The following is an 11,437-nucleotide window of genomic DNA, read 5'->3' as shown; positions in this document are numbered from 1 at the left end:
TAGGAAACAAACCATAAAATGCACATGACTCTGGATATGGTAAAGCCAAAAGTAGAGATATCAAGACGACAAGACCCCCAACCTGAACTAAATTACTACACAAGCAAAGAAATGTAACCCTAGCTGTGTTTGCGATCAAATTACACCAACTATATAGCTACATAATAAATGAGCCTAAGTTACTTGCTCTATTAGCTTTCGCTGTCTGATCATCCAACTAATAGGGTTTAGAATCCTGAAAACAGAATTATTTATATATATAATTATAATATAGTGTATTTAATAGCATCACCGGGTACAATGAATTCTCTAACAGGGAACAGGAGAAGGTGGATGACAGAAACAATAAACAGCTACAAAAATTCTTAAGATACAACCAAAAAAGCAATTTAGATAGAAACAACTTAGCAAGCAACAACTGTAGATGACCTAGGCAAGATGACAGCCCTAAGAGAATTTTTCATGACCACGGTAAAAGCAAAAGTTTCCGTCGGGTCGGGTGGAGAACCGGGTACTGGAACCCATTTGAAAGCTTGAACCATTTGTGCAAGTAACATATGAACATGTAAAGTTCCAAGGGTTGAAGCAGGACAAATTCTTCTTCCGGCACCAAATGGCATCATCTTCAAATTTTTTGTACCGGTGATATCAACATCAACTCCATCTCCATCTAAAAATCTTTCGGGTATAAACTCATCCGGATCTTTCCATGCACTTGGATCTTCAGTAAGCCATGCTGTATAAATCTCTAAATTTGCATCTGCCGGAATTGTGTATCCACCCAACTCGGTCTCTTTGGTTGCTGCATGAGACAGCACAAAATGACTAGGTGGGTGTCTTCTAAACGTTTCCTTCACAACTGCACTCAAATATCTCATTTTCTCAACATCTTCCTCAGTAATGACCCCTTCTTTCCCTACACTTTCAACAATTTCATCATACAATTTTTGTTGTATTTCTTGGTTGGTAACCAAATGAAGCAACGCCCATTCTAAGGCTGTTGCACTAGTATCTGTTCCAGCATTCATAACCTCAGAACATAAGGTTACCAACTCCTCTTCACCTAATCGGCCTCGACCAGCTGGTTCTAACCCGAATAGCGAGTCGATATACGCTGCACCAATTTCACTCACCATCACCGAGTCATGACCTAGATCTTTACCACCACTCTCTACAAAAGCTCTCCTTTTTCTTACTAATGGAACCAAACACTCCAGTTGCTTTCTCCTTAGTTCTTTGGCTTCTTTCAATTGTTTCCTAAATAACGGTGTAAATATAGGTAGAAAATCGGGTAGTTTTGGTGTTGTCATTAGCATGACATCTTTTAAAACAGCTTCAATTTCTTTGATTAGGGTTTCAGATATTTTAGCACCAAAACAAATACACACTAAGATACTACATATTGTAAGTCTACAATTACTCATAACTTCAACGGAGCCGGTTTCTTGACACTCACTTCTGAGTCTTCTCAGATGATTCTCCAATGCCCATTTTCGGATCCAGCTACACTGACGAATTCTCGCCGGGTTTATCAACTCCGTAACGAAATTTCTTCGTAATGTACGCCAAAGAGGACCATATTGAGCAGAATTGATTGTGCACTTACCCACACTGAATAGAAGACGAGTCGGTGATTCTTCAGGTCGACTAGCGAAAATGGGTCCTTTTTGGACTAATGCTTCATGGATTAGTTCAGAACTTGTGATAATAACCAGTGTACGTTGCCCCATTTGCATGGTGAATATAGGACCATATTTCAGACGTAAATCACGAACAATATACATGAACGGTCGACGTTGAAGAACAACTTGAAGTAAGTTTCCGACCAGAGGCCAACCTGGTGGACCAGGAGGAAGATTTTTGGATCCTCCGCCTGTGACTGACCAATATTTCCACCATACGAATGTGAAAAGAATTGATGCAGAGATGATAATGAGATCAAGAGCTTCCATTTTTGTAGATCAGGGAAGAATTTGAAGGGTGAAAATGTGAAGGTTTAAAGAGAGTGTATATATGAAGATAGTGAAGAAGATGGTAGCTAGGGTTAATATATATATAGAATGAAGAAGATAAAGATGGAAAAGAAGAGTTAATGAGTTTGCACCAGCCAACTGAAACAATTGAATGTTATCATCAGATACTTTACTTTTTCCAAAATGGGTATAATAAAGAAAGAATTAATGAAGATGGACTACTGGAAAACTCCCCACCATACTTATATAGTTGTAGGTTTAATACTAGATCCACAGCCATTTGAGGGGATATTTTTGGCCCACGTCTCGTCCATGCCTCGCTCGACTTGAGGACACAGTTCCCTTCCTCCTGTTTATATATACAGCAGTCTCAAAGCTATTTTTATGCAGATCTTGGACTCTTCTGTTCCCGATTATGATTTTATTCGGACTAGTTATTCTAAATGGAGAATATTAAAAACACCAATGCTTAGACCAGCTAGTTAATGGCGAGTCAAAATAATTCAGTGTGCACTAACAAGTAACAAAGCAACCTTATTATAATTTAAATTTAATTTTAATCTTATGAACATACAATATCTATATATAAACTAAAATATAACATCTTACAAATAATAGAGGGAGATTCCCTCGCACTTTCAAGCTCATACTGTTTCACATTACATTTTTAGAGGTATTTTTCTTGATAAAATTTAAACAATAACGTATTTGAAACTAATAGTCTGAGGATATATTTGTCTTATAAAGCTCTATATATTCACTAAAAAATGAATATATTCTGAAATATCAAACTTCATCATCTACTAATCTTAACTTTCTATGGTTGAAAAGTCGTTGATTTTGACGGTTAGATTTTCAAAACAATAGATAGTGGAGTTATACGTTTCGGAATGTGCTCATTTTTTTGTGAGCATGTAAAGCTTTGCAAGACGGACATATCCCCAAAATATTAGCTTCAAATACGTTACCGTTTATTTTTTTTAAGAACAATGTCTCTCAAAATGTGAGATAGTATGAAAATAAGGATATACTTGCAATTGGTGTCGTCATTTGTATTTGGGTTTTGATTATCTTGTATTTTGGTGTTTTTGATAATCTTGAAGCAATCATGTAATCACTAATTTGGTTTGAATGAATTGAAATGTGGTTTCCATCAAAAAATAAAAAAAAAAATGAAAATAAAAGTGTGAGGGTATCTCCCCAAAGAAAAAAATAGTTAATGATGGACGGAAAAACAAAGTGTGGGAGAATACAAATATTACCGAAGAGTATCTTCGATTTGGTGATGATGTTCAACAAATTCTTTAAGAAAAGACAACTGAGGCGGATGCTAAAATATACTTTTAGAATTCAAGGAATATAATGGAACCGTTTGTGCATATAAGGAGACAGGCATAAAAAAATTAACATAAAAAATAAATCAAATGATAGATTTCATGATGACCGAATCCATGTAATTGTAAAAAAGAATTTATCCCTAAATTTTGATATAATTAATTAAATTCCCAATTTTAAAAATACTATAATTTAGTTAATTTATGGTATATATCCATCATTTAAAATTTAAGTCATAGGAGTATTAAGAACAAAAATCAATAACAATAACGATGAAATTGGCAATCGTTTGTTTTCAACGATATGGAATTGTTTTGTTAGTGCACACCGTTTCAAGGTGTGTTCATAAAATTGGACTCGTTAATGGATGAATAAGACGGTGACAATGTGGCGCTTAGGTGTTGGAGAAAGTATCTTTCTCCTTCACCACATCGAGTAGTATTTTTTGTAAAAACATAGCTAAAAAACAAATTTCAACGAAACAAAATGTATATGCATGTCAGTGAGACAAGTTATTATGAATTTTGGGTCGAACAAAGATCCAGGTCCATATGGTCTAACAATGGAGTTCTTTAAAGTCTCTTGGGATATTTTCAAAGAGGATTTGATGTTGGTTATCAAAGAGTTTGAATCTAAAGCCTCGCTGGATTGGAGGTTGAACAGTACTAACCTGAAGTTGATTCCTAAAGTCAGTGGTGCTGTTTCGTTACAAAATTTTAGGCCAATTAGTCTTATTGGCGAGGTGTATAAGATTATATCTAAGCTTTTGACAAAAAGGTTGAAGATAGTAATGCCTTCCATTATATCTAACTTCCAATGGGCTTTTGTTCAAGAGAGGCAGATAAATGATGGCATCCTCATTGCCGCAGAGTTAATAGATTCCAGAATGAAACATAATAAGTCTGGTTTATTGTGCAAAGTGGATTTGAAAAAGCATTCGATAACATTAACTGGAATTGTGTTGATCTGGTGCTGGAAAAATTTGGTTTTGGCAACTTTTGGAGGAGTTGGATCAAATGGTGTATATCCTTTGCTAGATTCTCTATTCTCATCAATGGTGAAGCTTCAAAATGTTTTAAGAACCAAAAAGGTATACGGCAGGGAGACCCACTATCTCCCTTTCTTTTCATTATGGTAGCTGACATATTATCTGCAATGATTCGGAAGACGGCTGATATGAATCTAATTTTTGGTTTTCAAGTAACTCCAAATGGTACAACAATTAATCATCTGCAGTTTGCCGACGACTTGATTGTTTTCATTGATGATACAGTTGAGCAGGTAACTCATTTACAAAACATCTTATTTTCTTTTGAGATAGTGGCAGGATTGAAGGCGAACTTTATAAAAAGTGCAGTAGTGGGAATTGGAGAAAACAACAATGCGGAATTGTGTGCCAATACCTTTGGATGTCAAGTTACTAACCTGCCTATAAATTATTTGGGTATCCCTCTTGGAAGCAGATCTAAGTGCAAGGCTATTTGGGAAGTAATAATTCAGAAGTGTCATCAAAAACTGAGTACTTGGAAGAGAAGATATCTTTCTAAAGGGCAAAGACTGATTTTGGTAAACAGTATTCTGGCAAGCTTGCCTATTTATTATCTTTCTCTATTTCAAATGCTAATGTCAGTAGTCAAGGAAATTGAGAAGATAATGAGAAATTTCATTTGGGGATCTTCTCAATCGAATAAGAAAAGAAGTTGGGTAGGTTGGTCCAAAGCTACAATTCCAAAATCGAAAGGAGGTATTGGTATTAAGAAACTGAAATTGGTTAACAAAGCTTTGCATTGTAAATGGGTTTGGCGTTATGGAAAGGAGAAGAAGGCTCTATGGAAATCTATCATTAACGAAAAATTTGGTGGAAATGCAGGTAATTTCTTCCCTTCATCTTACTCCAAGACACTGAAACATAGTTTATGGGCAGGTGTTCTGAAAGAAAGAAAGTATATAGTTGAGAATACTAATTTGATTTTGCATAATGGGTCAAGCATCCTCTTCTGGATAGATAAATGGCTCGGAGAAGTCTCCTTAAACGACAGTTTCCCTGCCATCTTTAAATTATCAAAATAAAAAAAGGCATCTGTGAAGGATATGCTCAACGGTGAAGGAGGCTGGAATTTCAACTTCAAAAGGTGCTTAAATGAAACAGAAGTGGGTGAAGTTGCAAATCCGTTGCACCTCTTAGGGGAAGATGATGGGAGAAAATGGAATTTTGGGTCTGAGTTTACAGTCGCAAACTGCTACTCTTCTTTGGATTTAGGTGGTTTTTTGAGGTTCCCACACAAACAACTGTGGAACCCAAAAATACCATTGAAAGTTTCGTTTCTTGCTTGGACTCTTTGCTACTCAGGTGCTCCTACTTTAGATTATTTACATAAAGCTGGTAAAGTAATTAATAGTGAGTGCTTGCTATGTCATTCAGAACAAGAATCTAACAATTATCTTTTCCTGCATTGCTCGGAAACAAGGAAGATTTGGCATTATTTCCTGGACAGTTTTGGAGCAAAATGGGTCTTTGCAGAAGATGTTAAAACTAATTTGTGGGAGTGGTCCAACAAAAAGAGCACAAACATTATCAAAAAGATTAGGGGGCTGCTCCCGGCCCTTTGCCATCTGGTGGACTATATGGGGGAACGAAACGGCAGTGCTTTATAGAAATACAAGAAGAAATGCAGATCAGTTAATAATTTTAGTCAAATGCACTTTGTTCAATTGGTCAGTGCATACAAAGCTTTTTAGTGATTACTCTTTAAGCTCTTTAATCTGTAATTGGGACGCAATTGTGAACGACAATTAACTCTCTTTTGTTATCTTTTTTTGTATCTATTAACCTCTCATCTTTTCATTGAGAGTTAATTTTTAATCAAATATGCCCTTTTTCTGTCTAAAAAAAAATTTTATATGCATGTTAAAGTGTTGTTGAGTCTTTAAATGGCTCGAAGGCCAAAGTTCTATCTCAAGCTAAAAACAGGACAAAGGGGGAGACCATCTCATAAAAATGTCAAGATTACCCTTTCTCTGTAACTGAATCTAGCTAAATCTAATATTATTCAAAAACAAAACCTAAAATTTATTCTTCTTCATCGGTGATAGATGATAATGAATCCACAACAAAATGAATAATTGATCAATCAAGAAGTTCAAACATAAGTTAATCCTCTAACAAATCTAATATGTAAGATTCAAAAAAATTACCATATTTTCTTGCTTTTGATTGCTTAAATAGGTTAAGTTTGATGAAACTCAGGATTCATTTTTCAGTTTTTGAACTACCTATGGCTAGGAATGGATGAACTCCTAAACGTAAACAACAAATTACAATTGGGGGTAAGTTAGATTTTTTTTGTAGTTACTACCAAGAATCGATGAACTTGATAGACACATTTTTGTGTCTAAGTTGTCCTCAATGTTCTGTATTGTTAGTGCTCGATTTGGACTAATTTTGGTATTTTGTGTATGTGTAAGTATTTTTGAGAAATAAACTTTATTGGAAAATTCGGCTCGAAAAGTTGATTTAGGCACCCGGAAGACAAGTGTTATTCGGACTCTCACTGTTGGTCAAGGGGCATCTCAATTTCTAAGGGGCAGCCACATGCTATTCGCACCCTAGTTCTGGATAGGGGGCAACCCTTTTCTTCACGAGTTCAAAATTGGATTTGGCGGGAAACTCTGATTCAAGCAGTTTTCACCTGCATATCTGCTGTATTGATTTTGGAGCGATTCTCTCGAGATTTTCTCTCAGATTTGGTTGGTAATGACCTGTTGAACCAAAACAAGTATGGTAACGTGAAAGAGAGAAGATCTTATCATATCTCGTATAACAGGGAGGATATTTTATTTCCGGCTTGATTTTCTATAATTGGAAGGACTGCATGTGTTTTCAGGGAATTTGACTACTGATGGGATGATTACTAACCATGCTTTGAGTATGACAACACCAGAAAACACGTGAAACTCTGCAACAGACGCGTGAATAATTTAATCATGGAAACTTTTCCCGAGAGAGTAAAGAGAAGATTTGAAGTAGTTATCGCGAGAGATTCTGATGCTTTTGAGTATAAAAAGGGTGTTTAAGGTCTCACGGAGGGGGATAGAGAGTTTGGGAGAGATACAGAGCATCAACAGAACCGGACAGTGAAGTTACAGAATCACCATTGCTGCTGCTGTGAAGAACACGAAGAACATAAGACGCACGCGGAACAGTCGTTATTGCTACTGTAAGTGCGACAGATGGGTGGCAGTCTATGCTACAGTAACAGTGACAGCTCGCCTTTATCGTTCTTTGTAACAGTTCGGTTTGTAACAAATATAACTGTTACAAACCCGGTTTAATCATTTTCTCCCATTTTCATCATTTGTAAACACTTTGAGCAATGAAATCAACTTTTGAGCGTGTTTCCAAAATGATGATGAGCTAAACCCAATCCTTGGGGCTATGGAGGAAGCCGTTGCTTTGGTAAAAGTGATATATTTTTATTTTTAATTAATTATAACAACTCTAGAACTAAATTTTTTTTATATGATTTTGATTAGTTAGGTGTATTTTCTCTTAATAGAATATGCTTGCTTTAGGGTTTTGATGTTCTATGCTTGGAGTGACATCTATTCTTTTGAAAATCTACATGTCTAGGCAATAATATTAGAATCAATTTGAATGCTGAGTTGCGTAATTATTATTTTATTAAATCACTAATATCGGACAATGATGAATTCCTAGCCCCATCTTCTCCATAATTTCTACAAACACCTTTTATATTTGAGTTTGCTATATTCTTAGTTTTATTAAGTTTAAAAATCGAACCCTCACAAGTCTCAACGAACCTTTTACTACAACATCATTGAAAAATACCATCAGAACTCCCAAATATAAGTTGGATATTATCAACTATTGCGACTGGAAAATGAAGAACTCCTAGTCGTATAAGTATTTTCCTAGACGTAGACAGTGTATTGTAAATTATATTCCCAATCGATGCTAGCATTTTCTAGCCGTAAGTGAACTATACCTTGATTATTGGTCGTAGGAATCTGATTTTTTTAAAAAAATTTGAAATTGCATTTTTTTCTATGTTTTTGATTATATTATAATAGGAAGGTGTAACAGAAATAAGAAGCCGAAAAAGAAATAGATACTGTAACAAAAATGAAAAGGTGAAACAGAAATAAGAAAGTTTAACTGAAATAAGAAGATTTCCTGGTCGTAGATGTAGTATATGGATAGAAAACCATGAACTCCTAGCCATAAATTCTAGTTTATGGCTTGGAGTTCATGAGTTCCCAACCATAGAAGTTGTTTACCAGTAAGAGTTCATGAGTTCCTAGTCGTAGAAATAGTTTATGGTCACGAGTTCATAAGTTCTTAATTGTAAACTATTTCTTAGACGTAGATAGAATAAAAATGTTTAAATTAACTCTAATATTTTTAATCTACCTATTAATCAATTTCAATAATTTTTGTAATCCCTAACACTTAATAACTGGAATGGTTAAGTTTATTAATACTAATTAATCGAGGTAATTTGGCCATTACAAAAAAAAATCTTATGGATAAGGAGTTTTTGTTAGCTATCAAAGGCACAAAGAGCCTTCCGGTGGTTTAAAAAGGACCCAAATAAAGGTATTTACACCAACTCTTGTAGATACATTTGCAGTGCTAAGTAACAAAAGGGGTAATTAAGGATTAGAATTAATCAATTTTTCAAGGGCTATCTACCGTTGGTACGTAGTAAAATGTCCAGTACGTATATTAGTTTAATACCCACTATTTAAGAACTTAAAAGTTGGTACCTGAACTGACCGTTGACGACAACGACTGAGGGAAGATGTTTCGCCGATCTGGGTCAAAATAAATAAAGGGTAGTTACATCAGTTTTTCTCTGCTAACCCCACAAAGACTAAAAATTTACCAAAAAATTATCCATGTTTACATTAAGGTTAGAAAAAGAGTAGCCTAGAGACTTCAGCTGTCTGGTCATATTTTCTTGGATACTGTGTAGTTGGCTTAGCAATGAACCAGACAACAGAAGGTTGCATTAAGTCATCGAAAAACAAATTTTCCAAAGCAATTCATAACTTCATATGGAACAATCTTTCTTATGCGATACGGTGGGTACTATGGATCGAAATAAATAAAAGGACTTTCCACAGTAAGGATTACGAACCAAATGGTGTAATTATAGCTGTAAAGTCACTTTTGTTTCAATGGGGACTCCCTCTCAAGCTTTTAAAGGTTTGTATTTTGATGATTTAGTACGCAATTGGGAACCAAAGATTTATATGTAACTTTGCAACCAGTTTTTTAGCACTGCCAATCTTTTTAATTGCGGAGTGTTTTCCTGTTTGTTTCTCTTGTTCCTCCTTGGCACTCTGAATCAATTTCAACTTTTCTCAACAAAAAAAAAAGACCTCAATTGTCTCAGGGTGACTTCGTTACTCATTGACTGTCGAGTCAAATTATTTGATTTTCTCTTAACTATCATCAATATCAAATGAAATATGAGAGAATTATTTTCGTTAGATACCACACACTAACGCGTGAAACAATACATCAACCCATGAGCGTTGCTTTGTAGCCAAACTGATATAAATGCAGAAAGGTAAAATCATTGAGAGTTGAATCAATTTTATTGTATAGTGTTTAACATTATCCACACGGACATACTCTATGGCATCCACGAGCAATATTAAAATAGAAGCCATAATATTTTCCGTGAAGAACATAAATTTAAGTTCAGCTAATCGCAGATCCATGAGCAGAGCCAAGTTGAGTAACTCAATCATACACTGATGCGTCGATCCATGAGCAGAGCATAAAGTTGACTAACCCCCGCTCTAACTGCTAGCACGCCTGAAATGATATATAATTGTATAGAAACCCTACATTTTATGCTATATTATATGTTTACTCCACCAAAAAATGATCACTTAATCCACCAAAATTTTCACATTTCAATAAAAAAAGAATACAATCCCTAGCCGCCTTAATATTATTTTCTGGCTCAGCCACCGTATCGATCTCAATACAGTTATAGTATAGAAACTGCAATGATCATCGTCTGCCATGCATCTCATTGGAATTAACTTCTGCACATACCACTTGTATCTTGTAAGTACAGTCTGAATTCCCCAATCATCCCATATACTATTCTAATATCCAAATTTGGATATACTGCCCAAAATATTAAAAACATTTAATTGTAACTGACCATCATACCCTTAACCACAATTGTATTTGGTCGCTGTTAACAAAAAGAGGGATAAAGAGATATCCAGTTTTGATTTTAAGATGCAGACTTGAAAAAACGAGCTCCAGTTTTCGGATCTAATCGATGTTGATTCCCAATCAAACTCTTCTCTAATCTTTACTCAAATCGGTAAGCTTGATTCTAGTATTTCGAACCACCAATTCCATCATCATTCAAAGTTAGGGTTTCAATCGAAAAGAAGATTGGTTTTTTTTCATGGTTATTGATTCATGATTCTGCTGATAGGTATGAGTCTTTTAAGGGTTATAATAAGAATTAGAATTCAATAGACGGTGGATTAGGAGAAACAGTGAAAATTTGGTCAAAGTAGGGCACGAATTTCAAGCCATGGAGAAGAACAGTGATGCCATAAGACTGATTAAGAAGAAATGGAGTTAGAAAGCGTCGTTGTTGATTAAACCAAGGAGGAATTGATGGTATGTTACTGCAATTTTATTTGTGGTTGAATTGAGATGTACCAGGAGTTGTTGCAGATATTGTACTAGAATTGAACATGATCCGAGGAGATTTATTCTTATCAAGTTTGGTTACTAATTCTTACTTTTTCCATGGCTCCTGCTAGTGATTTTGTTTACTAATTCTTACCTTTTCCATTTAATATATTTTTGGTGATTTTTTTTATTCTCTATGGATTGAAAATGTATGTATTCTGTCGATCTTAATTGGCCTAACGTGACAAGGTTGTTAGTATATTACATGTGACTACTAGGTCCTTCCTAAAAAGATTACCAAGATAAACCTAGCTTGACCTGCCAAATATACAAGATGCACCGGAGTGCATAATGGATATTCTGACAAAATAAAAAATATCATGGTCAGGTTGCAGCTAAGTGCTTAATGTATATTTTTTTGAATTTTTTTTAT

General features: G+C 35.0%; 1 protein-coding gene and 1 long non-coding RNA gene across 2 annotated transcripts; one reads left to right on the top strand and one right to left on the bottom strand.

The window, feature by feature from the left end:
* Positions 1–269: 269 nt before the first annotated feature.
* LOC113287892 (cytochrome P450 77A3-like) lies at positions 270–1,996 on the bottom strand. Its single transcript, XM_026536765.1, has one exon. It carries the CDS (start codon positions 1,950–1,952, stop codon positions 405–407), a length of 1,548 nt encoding a protein of 515 aa, XP_026392550.1. The 5' UTR covers positions 1,953–1,996; the 3' UTR covers positions 270–404.
* Positions 1,997–10,592: 8,596 nt separating this feature from the next.
* LOC113285754 lies at positions 10,593–11,194 on the top strand. The gene is made up of 2 exons (XR_003328912.1): positions 10,593–10,681; positions 10,799–11,194. It is a non-coding gene; the product is annotated as an uncharacterized LOC113285754 (long non-coding RNA).
* The last annotated feature ends 243 nt before the right edge of the window (positions 11,195–11,437 follow it).

Source organism: Papaver somniferum, chromosome 6 (assembly GCF_003573695.1).
Source record: "Papaver somniferum cultivar HN1 chromosome 6, ASM357369v1, whole genome shotgun sequence".
Classification (NCBI taxonomy): Eukaryota; Viridiplantae; Streptophyta; class Magnoliopsida; order Ranunculales; family Papaveraceae; genus Papaver; species Papaver somniferum.
This window is presented reverse-complemented; position numbering and strand designations above follow the sequence as displayed.

Coding starts and splice junctions, on each gene's coding strand:
- LOC113287892 (XM_026536765.1), bottom strand. CDS start 1,952: ATGGAAGCTCTTGATCTCATTATCATCTCTGCATCAATTCTTTTCACA.